Source organism: Apteryx rowi, unplaced genomic scaffold, assembly GCF_003343035.1.
Source record: "Apteryx rowi isolate R43461 unplaced genomic scaffold, aptRow1 scaffold_7, whole genome shotgun sequence".
In the NCBI taxonomy this organism is placed as follows: domain Eukaryota; kingdom Metazoa; phylum Chordata; class Aves; order Apterygiformes; family Apterygidae; genus Apteryx; species Apteryx rowi.
Window position 1 is genome coordinate 1749868 of NW_020450982.1, and position 17754 is coordinate 1767621.

Sequence of the window (17754 nt, forward strand, 5' to 3'; positions counted from 1 at the left end):
TTTTTTTAAGAGCCGACTCTATTAAAAGAAACAGGACATTAGCAGAATTGTAGGAAATAGTGCTGTGGGGAGATCCGTAGGGTGTCATCCCATGGGTTAACTACCTGCGTCATTCCAGACAGGTGATTTTCATACCAGTTCTTCAGGACCAGCGATGGTGACAATTCCCTTATCTCCTTAGACAATCTATTTAGGCTTAATTTGAGAAGCCCCAACAATCAGAATTTCATAGTCAATGAAATACATTTATTATGTAGGCCTTAAAAAGCTCTTCGGGTTCATGGTCCTTAGGTACTTCAGAATAACCAAGCTGCATAGTTCGTCTGAGCCTTCTTTTGGCCTCCATCTGCCAGTGAGGGATGGCTGTATTTGAATATTAGACAGGAGGAAAAAGCATGATTGTCTGTTGAAAGTAATGAGCATAGTCCTAAGTAGGTTGTTTTGCTTTCAAAGATTCCCACTAATATGCTTAAGTATTAAAGAATAGTTTACATGTTCCTCATTGATTCCTTTTCATTGATTTTTCCCCCCCCCCCCCATTTCTGTGGTCCATAGTGAGCTGAAATAAAACATTATATTATTCTTACAGCCAGCTGTTGTTTAAAAAATGGTGATATTTTTCTTCTACCCAGAAGAGCCATTGTCCATCCATCTAGTCTCTTTGAACAGTCTGTTTTAAAATAATGTTGTTCTGAGTCACATTCTTTTATGGTCGTGGCTCATTTCAGCTGCTGGCTTACACGTTGGTACCTGTTAAACAAGGTTCATTAATGCTCTGAAATCTACAGCAAAGTGGTATTATAATTCTTTAAAATACACACTTTTTTTCCAGAAGAGGAACTTCTAGAACAATTTTTATGTGCTGAATTATTTTATTCTCCTTAGTTTCTTGTAATCTCAATTTTTTGCTGAGCATATGATTGGAATACTATTAGAGTGGTGCTGAAGTCAGATTTTTCTGGTTCATGTCTGTCTTTTAGTGTTTTTTTTCCCCATGTACTCTGTGGAATGTTTTTTTTCTTTTTTCTTCTACTCTTTTTCTTTTTTAATTCAGGTCAATCAGTCTCTTTGGGGCAGGAATTTAGGATGACTGAAACTTTGACTCCTGCTTTGAGCCTATCAACTCAAATGTAAGGTTGTACTCTCCACCAAACATAACAATTCAAAGTGTTGCATCTGTATAGCCCAGTGTAGTGTGACCAGAAAGCAGGACTAGAACAAGCTTCTACGTTTGCAAATATATCCCTCTCCTCAGCATGGCTTTCCCCTGTAAAGGGTGTTTCTCTCAAATACCTATACTGTTTCTGATMCTGAGATACTTTTGTTCAGAGCTAGTTTAGGTATCTACCTCCTATGGCATTATTCAGGTAGACATACCCAAAATATTTTCTTACCTCCCTGAAAATGAGTAGTATACAGATTTTTAGGTCTTTTGGGTAACTTCATGGGGACTAATTGATGAATAGCTGTATCCTCAATTTCTCCAAGGTGGTTTGCAAGTCTTAACTCAAACAGTTCATTACTGTTTTGTTACTGAAAATGTAACCTGGAGCAGATGGATCTCTCAAATCTACAAGGTTATTTTTGTTTGGGTTTGGCTTTGAAGAAGGTTAAACTTCACACAGTCAAAAAGATCAAAGTTGAATAAGGATAAATGTGAAGTCCTGCACTCGGGCAGAACAGTCCCCAGGAGCAGTACAGGCTGTGGGTCTGACAGACTGGGGTGTAGCTCTGCTGAAGAGGACCTAGGGATCCTGGTAGACAGCAAGTGGACACGAGGGAGCAGCAAGCCCTTGCAGGGGTGAAGACAAACTGTGTCCTGAGCTGCGTCAGCAATAGTATAGCAAACTTGTCAAGGGATGTGATTATTCCACTCTGCTCAGCATTTATTAGGCCGCACTGGGAATACTGTGTCCAGTTTTGTTCCCCCCAGTTCATGAGAGACATTGAAAAACTGGAGAGGATCCAGCAGAGGACCAGGAGGATGATTAGAGGGTTGGAGAATTTGACAAATGCAGAAAGTTTGAAGGACTTTGGTTTGTTCAGCTTAAAGAAGAGAAAACTCAAGGGATCTAATCATAGTCTTCCAACACATACAAGGTAGTTTCAAAGAAGATGGAGGCGCTCTCTTCCAAAAGGATGCACGGTGACAAGAAGCAACGGGCACAAGTTGCTTCAGGGGAAATTCTGTTTGGATACAAGAAAAAAGTTCTTTGCTGTGAGAACAACTGAATGTTGGAGTAGGTTGCCCAGGAAAGTGGTGGTATCTCCCTTGCAGGGAATATTCAAAACTCTGCTGGAGAGGGCCCTGGATAACCTGGAGATCATATATGCAGCTTTCTGTAAGCGTGGAGATCGGGGAAGCCAGTTGCCACTGCTCATGGCTGTTTTCTGGATGCTTTGAAGAATCTCGCTGCTGAGAGATATTCCATCTCCAGATATAAACTCTGAGTATCTAGTCCAATAAACTGTTTCTGATAGGTAACATACTAGTTTATTCTCTACATTCTCTTTCCTAAATTCTAAATCTTATTTTCCGTAGAATAAGGGTCACTTTTCTACCAGGTCTTTAAATTTTCAGTTGTCTTCACTACAGTTTATAAAATTTGCATTCATTATAATGTTTATATTTAAGGGGCTGAGTAACATTTATTGTCTGAGAAATATTCATACTATAATTTTGTATTTGTTTACTTTACAATACCACATTATGTTTTGATTTGGTATTTGGTCTCATGGCTTCTGTTGAGGGATATTAAGGAAAGTTGTGCACTCCTCCATGCTAGCTGCAGGCTGCTTACTTTCATTCCATGTGCAGTTTAAAGTGCCAAGTATCAGTTTCAAGTGCCGCTTCTCTCTTAAATTCTATAGAGTAATTGTGCAGTGTTAATAACTGACATTTTATCTCAGAAATATGAATTGTAATAAATTTGCCACATACAGTATGATCTTTCAAAATAAGGACTTGAAAAAACAAATTCTTTGCTGGTGTAAGACAAGCACCATCAACTAAAATTGCATCAGCTTCTACTGAGAGAGAATTTGACCTCATTTCAGCATAACCTGTTGTAATCAACCTTAGTCCTGTAGCAAAGACTGGTAGCAATTTTGAGGTTTCCAGTAATTTCACCCATTCAAGAATAAGTTTTATTGACATTGGTATTTTAAAGCATAAGGCACACCAGCTGTGCCATAGGCATAATTATTTGTAATCTTTTACTATTTTCTTCTTTTGCAAGAGGCTGACAATCTGCTTGCTCTATTGAGACRATGCTTTTAGCTGCCCCTGCTTTGAAACTATGCCCCGTAGACCTGATAGTTATTTTTAATAAAAATTACATGTTCATAAAACTCATTAAAAGGAGTTGAGCTTAAAATTAGTAAACAAGGACCGACTCAGACTTCTGCTTCAAGTTATCATTTCAACATTGCTTCCAGTTTCTGCTGAAGTCTTCGTATAGACAGAATCTGCAAATCAAAACATAGAAACATGGAAATGACTATATGTAAAAGAGAATACCATATTGGTAGGATAAATCTAGGCAATCCAGATCTCTTAAGTACACTTTGACATGATGTGCTGGTGTCATGATTCCACCTAGATTCCATCCAGACACATGAGAATAACTACATCAGAGAGGTTTTTTTATGTCCCAACAGAGGTAGCAATATGAGCCACTTTTCTTCCTGGGAATTATTGCAGAGGTAGTAGTGGTCTTCACTGTCTTCACTAGAGACAGTTCTTGCAGGACCACCAGTATCTCACTTCCTCTGAAGCACCTACAGATGGTCATCACTAGCTAACTGTGAAGTAATCTCTTGTTTCCTTCTGCAGATATGTAGGCTATCTACCTTCCTAACTGCTCCTTTATGCTTGATGCTCAGCTGTTACCCTGGGCTTTCCTCCAAACGAATTGCATGTTTTGCGTCGTAGTAATAGCAACTCATGTCATGCACCTACATCGCTCTGTAACCCAGTTATCACAGGAGAGTGTTTTTGGCATTGTTTTCAAAGATATGCACCCTGAGATATCTCCCACTCAACAGGCTGGCATGCGTTGTTGCCTTGGCAATGGCAACAGACCCTCTTGACATATCTAAAAGAGTTTAAGTCCTCTTTGCTGGGCTTGTTCTGATGACCTAACAGCTTAGGGTATTTGAGTGCCTTCAAGAAGTATGTCCATATGTCAATCTCCTGCAGCTCAAGACAATACAAAATGTGTGAGGCATTTCTCCCACTGTGCAGAGCAAACACATTCATTTGCTGACAAAAAATGCTAATGCCACCATAATATTTTACATCAGTCACAAAATTGTTTAAGATACTCTATCTCTGTCAGTAAATGGTTTGGTCATGGTCACCCTCAGCAAGAGAAGAGACCTGCACGTTTTCCAGGATCTGGGACGTGGAGATGTTGAACCATTTTTGCTTCATGATATCGTTTGGTCAGAAGCTTTTAGTCAATCAGTGACCTTATTTATTAATAGATTTTAGTGCTGGTTCTCTCATCGGATACAGGTCATCTTTTGAAATACTATTTGTTTGATACTAGGCTTGTTGCTTGTCATGTTTTCTAGTAACCATTGCTTCTAACACAGTTGGAGAGCTTTTCACCTTTATGGCTGACATTAAACTGTCAGAATCTTTCAAAAGGCTTTGTTAAGGTAATTTCAGAATTTTAACTTAAGTACATTTGTTTCTTTTTCTCAAAGGCTCCTTGTTCTAGTTCCAGACTTCCCTCCACATTGTWAGTATCTGAAAGGCCTGGCCAGGAGGACATATCCAGAGGACTACTTTGCATTGCCCCTACTTGTGCATGTTGATAACAGAGGTGRTTTAGTCCCCTTTACTTTCAGTCCATCTGGATAATGAATTTGATGAAAATGTGCCACAAAATTGCCTTGGACCAGTTTACACTCCACCAGAGTTTAACCTACAACCATACTCTGCTAAAAAGCTTCCATTCTTGACACTTTAAGAGCTTCATCTTAGAGCTCCCTTGGTACCATCATCAAACACTGCATTGTCACAGAAACGTCTCTGAATGATGTTTGGCCAAGCTGCTCTGCAGCTTCTTTCTGCTTGAGCAGGCTGAGTTCCTCTTCCAGGAGTACTCACAAAGGCTACATTTTGGCACAAGATAGAAGCTGACGTTCTTGTAGTAGTCAAGGAAGAGCGAGAGAGAGACACTCCTCTAGATTCAGTTAACAGGAATGGCCTTGTTTAAGTGCTCTAACTTACCTTACGGAGGAGACTAGAGTATTCATTTCAGTGGCGAGAAGTTATAGAAAGACTACATTTGCGTCGTGTCCTGCTGAGAGAAGCTAGCAAGAGCTATTATCAAAGACTCCTTTTCTCCTCAGTCATTTAATAGTAGCAGCTTCTTTTATTCTCTGCTCTCAGAGAGCAGAATAGGAAGTGATAATCTCCTTGGAATACAGCAAACACCTGTTTGATAAGTGGTAATTACATTATTCCTGGAGGATTATCACAGTGGTGCTTATTTCTTTTGTAATGAAACTCCACTATATAAGCAGACCAAAGCTTCACTAGAAGGTGTATGAAAATCCATTGCAATAGATTGAAGGTGTTTGGGACTCTGTGAACAGAGTTTCATTTTGAGTAAATGTATGGTAAGTGAACTTGCCATGTAGTAGCAAATGAAAGCTGTGTAAAATTACAGCATCATTTTTATTGTTTTATATGTGAGTGAGAGTATGTTTGCTACTGCTAGAACTATACTTGGATTTTGTTCTAACTGTGCACAGAGCCTAATGCGATATTCTTGAATGCTTCTTCTAACAAAAGTGTTATTTAAATAATATTAAATTGATAAACTTTTTTAAATGCATAGAATGGAGCTAGTCTGGTCCTCTCTTGGGATTTTTTTCAAGTCCAATAGACTAGTGATAAAATGTAGAACTAAGAAATGTTGGATGATAAATCTATTTTAGACAGATAAATTCCTCTACCAAATACAAGAAGAACTCAGTTTTCAATAGCAATCATTGGACTGAATTCCTTTTTTAAATGTAGGTACTGCCCGGTGGTCAAAACTCAGACAGATTTGCAGCTTGGCAGACTTTCCTTATGACATTTGATAAAACAGTGCACTTAAGCAACTCAGTCTTCTCATTTCTAAGAGGAGACCTGGGATTTAATACTAAACTTTGATAAAAAGAAAAGTAGCTACATGGCTTCTGCTGGATTTTTTTAGAAATTGTTCAGATGACTGAGAAAATCCAACCTAAAATGTTGGGAAGGGTTCATATTTATCAAGTTCTTTGAGGCCTCTGAACAGAACGGCACTTTATAAATACTTAATTTTTATTTAATTATTTATGTTCTTAATATTTTGCTTGGCTCACTTGTAACAATTATACAGCAATGAAGTGCATTCAATACATAGCCTTAGTAAATGAATAAAATTAATGCATGTGCCCTAACACAACAACTTACCATTTATGGATACTAAAAGCATATGTGGTTATTTAATATACTAACATTTCTAGTTTTGACCTTTTTACTTTAATTGAGGAGGATATACGTGCAGTGCCTTTAATCCTGCTGGTGCAGGGAATTAAAGGCCTTTTYGTATATTCCAGGTAAAGGAAGCATGGAAAATAAGAAACAGACATCCTTTTCAGAAGGTCATTTTAGAAGTCAGTAACACCATGTTCTCAAAAGGCTAACACTGCAAAAATCTGATTCCTTGGACAGTGAAAGCCGGGAGGAAGAGGCCGCACAACAAGCCTATCAGTGTTTGCACCATTTGTTGGAAGTGGTGTTGCTAGCACAACTGCTTGAACTCTGCCAAGGAATTATATAGTGCTGGAAACATATCCAGACGCTCGTCTGTGTGCCATCCAAAGCATCGTATGATGCTGTGAAGTAAATGGCATCCCACCACAGTCCAGAAATGTGCCAAGTGGTTGGCTGATACTCTTTGTGAATGCAAAACAGTTCCCAAGATGTATCCTTGAATATCTGTGCTCAGTTGTGGTTAGGGTGAATCAAATTGATTGTTGTTTTATACTGTTGCTTGTTATTTCATTTTGCGGTTGTTCTTTACCTTAAAAATCTGTTTAACAATTTTGCGTCTCTTCTGAATAGTAAAAAACAGTGGGGCAATTTGTGATCAACCTAGCAAGAACAGTATTATTATACTCTTTTCCATGGTGATTACCTATTTAGTTAAAGAAAATATCAGAAACCTAACAGACACTTGTTCCAGCACAGAAGCCAGCAAGTGAAACAGGACAATTTTATTACCTTGATTGTTTTTCAGCATTTAAGCTGTGAAGAATTTTGAGGGAAGAAGACATAGAAAGACAAACTTACCCTGTTTAGTATTTTTTGCAGCTGTTATGAGAACATGATGCCACATCCACGTCAAGTAAGTGTAGCTGAATTTTGCACGGTCACCAGTAGATTATCCAAAGTAAGAGTAAGCAGCATCATAAAATACCATAATGGGACTGAAGAGTGTGTGGTGATGGTCCTCAGAGAGGTGATGGATCAGTGGATGCTGATGCTTTCCCACGTTTCCAGGTACTAGAGTGATTCTCGGCATTTTTCCTATAGACCTTTTCTTTTGCTTGGCTCAGTCCTACTCTCATTTAGCGACTCGAAATGGGCATGTGTGCTTTGACTCCTGGTATTCTTTGTCACCCGAAGGCAGTCATACTCTTGTTTGGTCCACACTCGGAAAAGGTTTGGGAATCCCAGTTTAGCTATGAGTAATACTGTATTAATCTTTGATCTTGTTTTGGTGAAAGAATATTTATTTTCAGTTYCTGAGACATTCAGGAGCACACAGTGAGTTATGATCTGTCCTGGGCGTGTATATTTTGTAGATCAACGTTCATTCACACAGGTGTACTTATTAATAAATTCACTTAACCAATTTACATGAGTAAGTTTTAATCGCTGAGTAATTAGTGAAAGCATAGCCGAGGAACTGGAAATTTGGGAAATGTGTCATTATTTGCATATCAGTATAAAGCAATTACTAAATTAAGGAGTGCACGTTGTGACAAACATGAAGCTCCTTTACTGTTGCTTTGTCAGTGCACATTAACATCAACTTGATGTGAAAGCCTGGCTTTCTCTGCGTGAACGAAAAATCCTAAGGCAGAAGTACACAATGAATCACCCAGAGTTTGGAGGCTAGCGCTCTGAATTGCCTTGGGGTTCAGACCGAGGGAAGAAAAAACTGATGTAAAAGACCATTGAGAAAACGTATCAGTGGAAAGTAATTAACTTGAGATCCACAATTAGCCCCATGGTCCATACTTAACTGTGTTCCAGGTCTTTCAGCGTTTATTTAATTCTGTTACCCTGAGTTTCAAGTAGCTGCGAATGGCTTGGCAGATTTTTCATCCTTTTTAATATTTACAGGTTTTGTCTAACAAGAATAAGCTCTGTAAGTGATCGTGGGTATTTGTTTCAATTTCTCAAATATATTACTTTCTTATTAGAATCTGTTGTACGAGTAGATATTATTTCCCTGTTGTTTCTTTTAAGTATATCTGAGGCTTAAAGCAACATTAAGTACTACTGTGTCTGTTCTTCTGCTTTAATTCCTAAACTTGCCTAGCTAGGCTTAATCAAATCAGATAAATAATCAAAATGAGGGACCATTTTCTCTTTCATTTGGCTGTCAAATGAGAGTGATAGACTTGACAGTAACATGACTGGTGATTAACAGTAACCTTAGCAAAATTTGGAGTGCGTGTTCACCCAGCGTGCCAGAGCTGGGTGCCTGGGGAGGAACGGGCAGGATTTTGCTCTAAGTCTCTCCAGAAACTCTTGATAGTGTTTCGTGAAGTTTGTTTTACCCTGCTTGTTGATGTGGCTCCACCATCCCTCATCTTGGTGTCTGTCTTGAAAGAAAAAAATGCCGTTTGCTGTGCCATGGGTTACATGCTGCCCACAAGCAGCGTCCAGAGCATCTTCTCTGGGCTGCTGCCTTCAGCACTTCTGTTAAACTCCCACGGTTTTGCCTTTGGAATGGGCAAGGAGGGATAAGATAGGTACCTTTGATATGCATCCYTTTGGAAAAAGCTTCAGAAGAATTTTGGCAAGTTGAGGCAAGCGTCTCTCAATCCTAATCTAGGGAATTTATCGAATGTTTTGAATTTGTTAATATTTGAGATACCGTTTTCCGTTTAGATCTTTTGGAATCTATCTTTTAACTATATAGCATTCCTTCGTTATTTTAATCTTCACTAGAGTTAAAAGCTCTACCATGGGAACATCACTAAAATCCTTGGAATGAATTTCCTACAACCTGCGTTGACAGGTTTAAATTACGTACTCTGACACTGTTCTTGTGGCTGGATTAGAAACTTTAAAAAAAAAAAAGTGAAACCTGCGATAAGTAATTGTCACAGCGTGCCGGTACAATGCTAATTTGAAGTGACATGTCCAAACTGGCCCTAGTAACACGAAGAAGCCTAACAGGTGTGAGGGGTGGATCTTCCCATGGGCCCTGCTGAACTTCTAACAGGAGAAAAATAGTAGAAGAAGTGAAATGAACCTTGAATAAAGCTGTCAGCAGTAATTATCTCAACAACACTTTGTGAGGAGTTAAAATAAGCACTGCTGATTTATAACCTGAACACACTCCACCCTACCGATTTTTTTTCATCCAGTTAGTGTTTAAAATGAAACGTTGAATACCTGTCAAGGCTTTGCTGTGGTATTGAAGACGCATAATAAAAATGAAGTTATTTTCCAGAGGAAGTTGATTTCAAGGGCTGTCAGATTTTTTTTAAACGCTTCTGTTTGTTTTTATATTTGTGCAGTAACTTTAATAAAAGCAAACCTATAGCATACTTGGCTGTTTTTTTTCCAGCTAATGCTATTTGATGTCAAAAGACAAAGTGGTTAACCTGGAATTACATCCACTTATTGTTGTTCAAGGAGGGATAAGGGTTGATGCTGTAGACAGGCTTTAATTGGTTGATATATATATTTTTAATTCTGTACTATACTTCAATAGCAATCTCTTATTGACCAGCGTAGTCTGAAGAGAACTGTTCAGTTCTGTATAGTAAATTTTTCTAATCCCAGGGTACAAACTCCCATGTTTTTGTGGATTTCAAATTATTCATTTGATAGACTTCTGTTAACTTTAATGTAACCTCATTTTACAGTGGGATGCTTGCTCATTGTTGCTATGAAAACACTTGTATTCTATGTACAGTGTGTTTCGGTATGAAAAGAAGAAGTAATTTTACAATCTGTTACTAAAGAAAGTATTTATTAGCTTTGAGAAAAGAGCAAAGCAAACGATAAACTTTAATTGGCAGAAATTCTTTAATCCATCAAAGTTTAAAACATTGTTTTTAGACATGGACATGCATGAATTCTCAAATCATATATCCCTTTGACTTTGTAAGATTATGTACTGAAAACAAGATAGATTTTTTTATTTTTTTTTAATCYGTAATTAGACTGTGTTAAATGATGGGTTTTGAAAAGTGCTGAACACCTATTTGTTCCCAAGGAATTTAGTGAGGGTTTGGTTGAGCACACCGGGCTGCCCACACGTTGTTACTAATGCTTGGTTAAACGCTGAAAACTGGAGCCATGGTAAGAACAAGCTGATGTGAAGGACCTCTCATGTCATAGCAGTATCTTCCTTGAAACCATGGGCCTCTGCGTGCCATCAGAGGTAGCTTGAGCTGCTTGTGAGCCCACCACCGCCTCTCTGAGCGGATTGGCTTCTTTTGGCTTTTGGGACTCCATCCAGAAAGAGCAAGGAGCCATCTGATACTGAATGGCGAATCCCCCAAAACTGCAAAGGGATTGTAACAATCTTATTTCCCCTCCCTTCAGTATTCATATTCAAGTGCTGTGCTGGGTGCATTTAGAAACCATTTTTTTTCTTGAACTGTTTGTGGGTTGGAAAACTGCCAACTCTTAAATGTCAAGCCTGGAAGCACGACTTCCCCAACCATCATTCACTCGCTCTGTCTCCTGTCCCTTTTACCCATTGATTTTCCCATATGCCATGTTAACCGTTATCTCCCTTTCACCACACTAATATTAGCTTGCTGTATGCTGGTTGTACTTCAAATTCTCACTTTCTTTAATCTCAGAAAAGGTAGGTTACAAAAGGAAAATGAGAATGCTAGTGAGCTTGGAGCAGCAGGGTCAGATATCCTCACCAGTCCAGAGCTCGAGGGCTGAGCTGGACCTCCGCTATTCGCACTGTGATGTGACTGCATGTCACCTTGCTCCGATGGTGAGCAACCACCAATGTGTAGTGAGCAGCAAGCAGCATGACTTATTTTCTATGTGTTTTAAATAGATTGTTTGATAATCTTTTCCTGTGTCTTTCTGGAGAGTAAAGGTAGGTGGAATTGATCTGTAATTCCCTAGTTCACCCTCAGACTGTAATTTAAAGACCTGACTTAAAGACCTGAGGTCTGAGGCCTCRGTCTGTGCCTTGACCTAGCCCTGCTGGAAAAATATTTCTCTCTAATTTCCCATTCTGCATAGTTAGAATAGTAATCTTTTTAAACAGGGAACCTAGCTCATCTAGTGAGGAGAAAGAGGTGGCATCTTGTTAGGCTAGGAGAAAAGAACTTGTTTAAATTCTTCTGAGATCTGTCCATCAAGAGGAAGGGATAAGCAATGATGAATATGCCTTGCAGACATCTAAACTGAAGTCTGTCTAGACCAAGAAGCAAGAGAGTTTCTCACGTATTACAATTTTACATACCCTGATTGAAAGGACAGAGAATGAACTGAACCTGGAGATATGGAAAGACTTCCTTGCAGGAGCCATGCTATTCAGCCGAGAAAATCTAGAAAACTGATGAATTGTTTAATCTTGTTTATTAATTGACTAGTCTTGGTACAGATGAAAGGGTTTGATTTCTAGTGTACGTTGCTTAGTATCCAAACTCAGCTACTAGTACAGTACGCATACAGAGTATAACAGAGTAACTGGGACAAGTATGATCTTTCTCACACTTTTCGTTCGTGCAGTAGTCTTCAAAAAAGGCCAAGCGTTTCTCCTAGCTTCAAGAAAAGGCATGCATGCCTACATCTGTAGTGTCACTGACATTTATCATACTCTGGCTTATACTGTTAAGAAAACATGCCAGATCACAGGATAGTAAGTTTAATACGATTAATGAAATGCTTTACAAAGCTCCTTCACTTACCCCTCTATCCTTAATCCTGCTGTTACCTAAGGAGGGGGAAACAGAATCACAGTAATTACTGCAACAAGAAGAAAGTCCAAATCATTATGGAAGTGAAATTTTCGTAATGGAGATACCTGCCAGTCATTGAGTGTTTTGCTACGAGCACCTCTGTCTGATTATTTTGAATAACCTACCATGGTGGGTTATGGAAAGTACTATGTCATGTTTGTTTCTTATACATTAGCTGTGCACAGGTGAATAAACCATTATATTAAAAAACTAAGTAACTCACGTTGTCAGCACAGTGAAAGGGCTGTCATACGGAGTGTTTGAATCGGGATTAGGTTTCAGTCTGTAGGCAGTGGTGCTTTCTTTTCTGATGAAGAGCTTCTCATGTGATGTATGCTTGTTATTAAAGCTCCACACATGTCCTGCAGCCTGATATGAGACTTCTAAAAAGAGTCTTGTTCAGCTGATGACCTCCTGATTTATAAATATTGTTTTGGGATACCATTTCCATATTTGCTTACTTTTTTTTTTTCCTAACATGGCAGCACAGCTAGCTAGTATTGACAAGCTAGTTATGGTCAAAGCGCTAAATAGTGTTTATAAATGCCTGTTTTCAGAGCTAGCATGTGCTGGAATAATACTTATTATTGAAGGTGGTTAGAAGTTTGTAGCTATGATAAATTCTACTTGTTACAACAGCTCAGTTTCAAGGATCCGGACTATTCAAACTTAGCGTGAACTCCTAATCTTAATTAATTAATTAATTCTTTTTTACTCACAATGACTTAAGCGCTTTTAATAATACTCTGAATATTATTCACATACAGCCAATGTTTCCAGAGCAAAAGAAATATTTTTGAGTTTCAAGATACTTGTATAATCACTATAGAAATTGGACTTCACCGAGTGAGTAATAATGTTTTTTGGCATATTTTTCTGGAGCTAATTTTCTTTTACTTATTAAGCAGTTCTGTTTGTACAATGCAGTACTGGTTGTACAATGATAACAGTGAAGACATTAAAAAAAAAAAAACAACCCCCCCCTCCCTCAATCTCAAATGGCTCCTGGGATAACAGAGAACTGCTACAGTTACTTGTGTGGGTCCTTTCTCCAGCCAGAAGTCCATGTTATGATCTGGGCTAACAGCAGATTTATCTGCCTCCCCAGCAGATACTCTGTGGCCTTCATTCTCATCTTGCTTAACAAGGGGGAAACAGGCATTTCCAGTTCGCACCAAAATCAGTATCGATGCCCCGCACATGAGGTGTAATTCTGGAACTGGCTGGAGGTGGTGCTCTGAAGATATTGCCTTACAGACAGACAGATGGGAAAGGCGCTGAGCTGGGTGGAGCGCCACGTCGTCTTGGGCTCCTTATGGGAGTTTTAACGAACGGAAATTAGAGACGCCAGCCTGAAAGATTTAGGATTAGGGAATCTGAGTGTTTTTAACTCCTTAGATTATAACAACCAGAAGACTAAATTATGCACTTTGTATGCTTAAAAAGCTCACCAYGTGCGTATCTGCAAGTTTTGATTCCACCTGTTCACATCATGGAGTATGTGTTAGAAAGCAGGCAAGGGTGATTCTCATGGGGCAAAAGAAAATACTCTGAAAAGTTAGTGACTTTTGAGTTTTTCCACAAACAGTCATACAGGTTCATGAGCTGGCAATTTGGGTAATCCAGTACTCGGGCTACAAACCAACATCTCCCATTTTGGGATTGGTAAAAAGATTATGCCCATTAACATGGGAAGGAAGATAGCTGTGACAGTGATTCCTATGTTTAATGTACTACAATTCTGTTTGGGAGTAAGTGTGTGCAGTATTTAGAAAGAAAAAAACCAATACTCGAAGAGCAGTCTGATATCTAAACGGGTCTTGCTGCGGCGACACTGCAGCTGGTGCTCCCGTCACTGCATTGGCCCGGCTTCAACATGGGTCTGCCGTCGTGAGGTCTGCTGCCCGTAGCACTTGACTGAATTGCCTCAAAAGTAGTCTTTTGCTTGGTATTGATATGTTTTCATAATTTCCAAAATAAAGGTTAAACTTTCTGGCTCAAGAGTTTCTCTCTTGAGAGAAAAGGACCGTCTGCTTTATCCCGGAATTAAAATGACTTAATTCTAGAGCCATGCACATGCCCATAGATTACTTCCAAAACGAAACGCAGGGCTAACCGCGTTTGTGCCTCTTTGTGCTAACCTTTACTTAGCAAAGGCTTCTCAAAAAAGCTGAAGCAGAGGGTGATTTCTCACACAAATGTTCACGAAGAAAAGCATACGAGCTGCCCGGGGAGCAGGATGAAACGGGTTCTGGTGTTGAACTCTTRCTGCTGTTGGCTCATCTCTGAGAGACCCTTGGCCACCATAATTTGGGGCTGCACGTTAGGATTGCAGCACCCTGCTACTGGGCCAAGCGATGAAGTAGTACAGTAACGGTTTCGTCTTAGGACTCTTTCTTTAGTGGACTTGCAAAAGAGATCAGGAGCTTTTCTGGATATCAGCCAGCGTATTTGATGCTGTTAAGTAGGGACCTCTAGAAGAGATGTGTCCTGAACTGCAGTTTGTGTGTGTGTATCTGTTTTACCTGTAGTTTATAGTGTGTGTGTGTAACTCGGGCAGAGTTTCATGTTTTATTATACTCGGGTTTTGTTTGTTATTAAAAGATAATAAAAGTATTAATTAAACTGGTGGATTATTACAGAGAATACAGTTTACGCTCTTGTCATGAGAGTGTCCTAGGTAATTGCACTTGACCTGTATGTCATCTTTAATATTTCATTTGTTCCAGAATAGTATTACTCACTTCCTTTAAGATGATAGCTATGTTTTTCATGCAGCTAAACTTCTGTTTAACCTTACTATGAGAATGTGACAGTGGGCTAGTTCAGACAGGTTAATGTTCGTTTGGTAACTAGCTGCTTAATCAGCTCGCTTTGACCTGCAGCAAATTAAATCTTTGGGAGTTTTAGCAGGCAAGCGGTAAAGTCATTCCAAATTATGTATAAAAAGAAATGGGGTATTTCCAGTGCTCATGGCAGTACATGAAATTTCAGGCTTATGATTTATTCTTGGGTTTTGATTAAGGATGATTTAAATTTGATTTGGCTTACCATTTTTTCAGTCTAATTAGGAGGATGCTGTGTTTGTGAAATGTATAATTTAAGTGTCTCATTTTGTGCCCAAGAAAAAATAGTCATGGTTTCTATAGAATCTAGAAAATGTTTTTTGTCCTCTAGATGTTTCTGAAGGAACCATTTACTAGAAACAACATTTTGAACATACAGCCAGAACTGTCTTTCTACAAGTCAGTAAGATTTGTACAGAATCAAATATTTTTTGTCAGGTTCAGATTCTGCAAAAACTGAATTTGTTGCCAAAACGAACCAACTACGTTAATTTAAGATCTATTCATATTGTAGCTTTGACACCACGTCTTATCAAAATAGGGCTTAGGTGCTGCAGAAGATTCTGTTTTATGATCATCAGCTTCACGTGGCCAGGGCTGATGTGCTTTCCAGAAGAGGGCAGTAGGCCATGTGTGCGCTGCAGCTGTATAAAGAAATGCGTGAAGGATGCTCGAAATGGCAAAGAATAGCACAGAAGAATTTGTGCAACTTTTTGGAATGATATTTGAAGTTCCCTTGATTGGCATAGAAGATACTGGGCTGCATTTTTGTTTTGTCTCGAGTGTTATTTGTTAATATCCTAAGCGTGAGTGCTGCTTTGGCTATTAGCTAGATGATGGACTCATGCAATGAAACCGAGTAGCTTTATGGCTGCCTTCAAAAAGAAGAATCTTGTCAAATTTCCCAGCTCAATGAGTACTCTATAGTTTAGCTTATTAAAGCTCTGGCTGTACTTCACGGATCCCAACGTTCTCCCCGTCTTCCGTGGGATTTTTCTGATAATAAAATAGTGGACAATTCTTGGTTTTATTCATAACCATCAGTACGTTTTTGAACCATATGTGCAATAGCATCTCCAAAGACTCTTCTTTTGGGTTTGCAGGCATCTAATCGTTTTGACTTTCAAATGGTGCTAGCTTTTCTCCATTACTGTCTTCATTTCTTCTCTCACTAATTTTAAAAAGTTTAGATTTAGGCATACAGCAGTAGGAAAGAAGTGCTGTTTCTGTTGGCATGAATATCCTTTCTATGCTGACCATAAGTTCACTAGCATTGTTGGGTTCATGTGTGTTGCAGTTCATATGAGAAACATAGCATGTGCCTTTGATATTAATAATGACCAAGATGGAGATGAAGTGGACTTTCTGAGTAGAAATTTTGATTTTTACTATTTCTGACACTGAACTCTTTTTTCAAGATGATTGAAATGTTTTTGCAAGTTAACTTAACTGTTTTATATTAGTTGCATCAGTACCTGTCATCTTTACTTTAACATTTGCGTATTAATTAGGAAGGAAAAATGAATTATGTATACTTCATCAAGGTCTCTCACTGTATAATTTACTGATTTTTTTTTTACATGGGGGAGAAAAATAGTCTCAACATGAAAACAAATCAAATAATTACGGTAATATGGTTAGTAAGGTTTATTAATAAAGTATTTTAATTTTTTTTGAAAAGTTAGCCTGAACTCTTAAAACAGAGAGACAAATCAATAAATCTTTTTTTCATTTAACTGCATAAGATATTGTTCTTGTTCTGGTTTAAATCCAGAAAATCTACAAGTAATGGTTCAAAGTTCAGTCCTGATTTAGGAGAAAATAACAGTGCAAGCCAGTTTTGAGTTTGCAGTTCCATTTGGTTTGTTTGGATACTTTGGATTCCTATGAACTCCTTTGCTGTAAAATGCGCAGATAGATATTGTTACCTAATTTTTCTCCTGCCAGCATCTACAGTCCCTGTTTCATCATCTGCTGAGGTAACAGCCTTTCCTGAAGACTGTATATAGTTAATGTAAAAACAGCAACAGAAAACCTCAAATGCTAAAATTTGATATTGCAGCTTTGCAATTAAGTCTTAGCACTCCACACCTAACAGAAAATACTGCAATATGTTAGTAGTGAATGTGCAGTAATAGCTGTTGGATTTTTGAATATTTTTATGTGAGGAATCATTTGAATTTTCCAGGCTTCTTTCTTTATGTCTGTATAATTAATTCAGACTTCTGCAGTGCAGTCTTTAATTTGAATATCAAAACAACCTGAAATAAAAAAAAGAAAAAACCTAAGTGAGAATATTGTGCTAATAAATAATCACTTCTTTTTTCGTAGATGACTCTAGCTGTTTCGGGACTGACTTTTCCTTGCCATCGACTTACAGTTGGAAGAAGATCTTCACCTGTACAAACAAGGGAACAGTCAGAGGAGGTAAGAACATTTTTATTCAACAAGTATACTCTAGGAAGAAGCTGGGATAGTCTTATTTTGCATTGGTTACTGTCCCTTCTATTGTCAGATATGTCTGTAGAAATACTTGTGAGAAGATTCAGCTTACAATTCTTGTAACAGGTAATTGTAACAAAGAAAGGAACTGGACAAATGTGTTACCAATGGGAAAAAAAGTTTTTGTTTTTGTTTTTTTTTTTTAAGCTATAATAAGTTTTGAAAAATACCC

The 17754-nt window shown here is 38.3% G+C and overlaps 1 protein-coding gene across 1 annotated transcript in view; it reads left to right on the forward strand.

Annotated features, from left to right (window-relative positions):
* Positions 1-17754, forward strand: part of FAF1 (Fas associated factor 1) — a 175645-nt gene that overhangs the window by 94497 nt on the left and 63394 nt on the right. The window contains exon 10 of the mRNA XM_026086933.1: positions 17412-17507. Within this exon, the coding sequence (XP_025942718.1) occupies positions 17412-17507 (96 nt within the window). The remainder of the gene's footprint in view (positions 1-17411; positions 17508-17754) is intronic.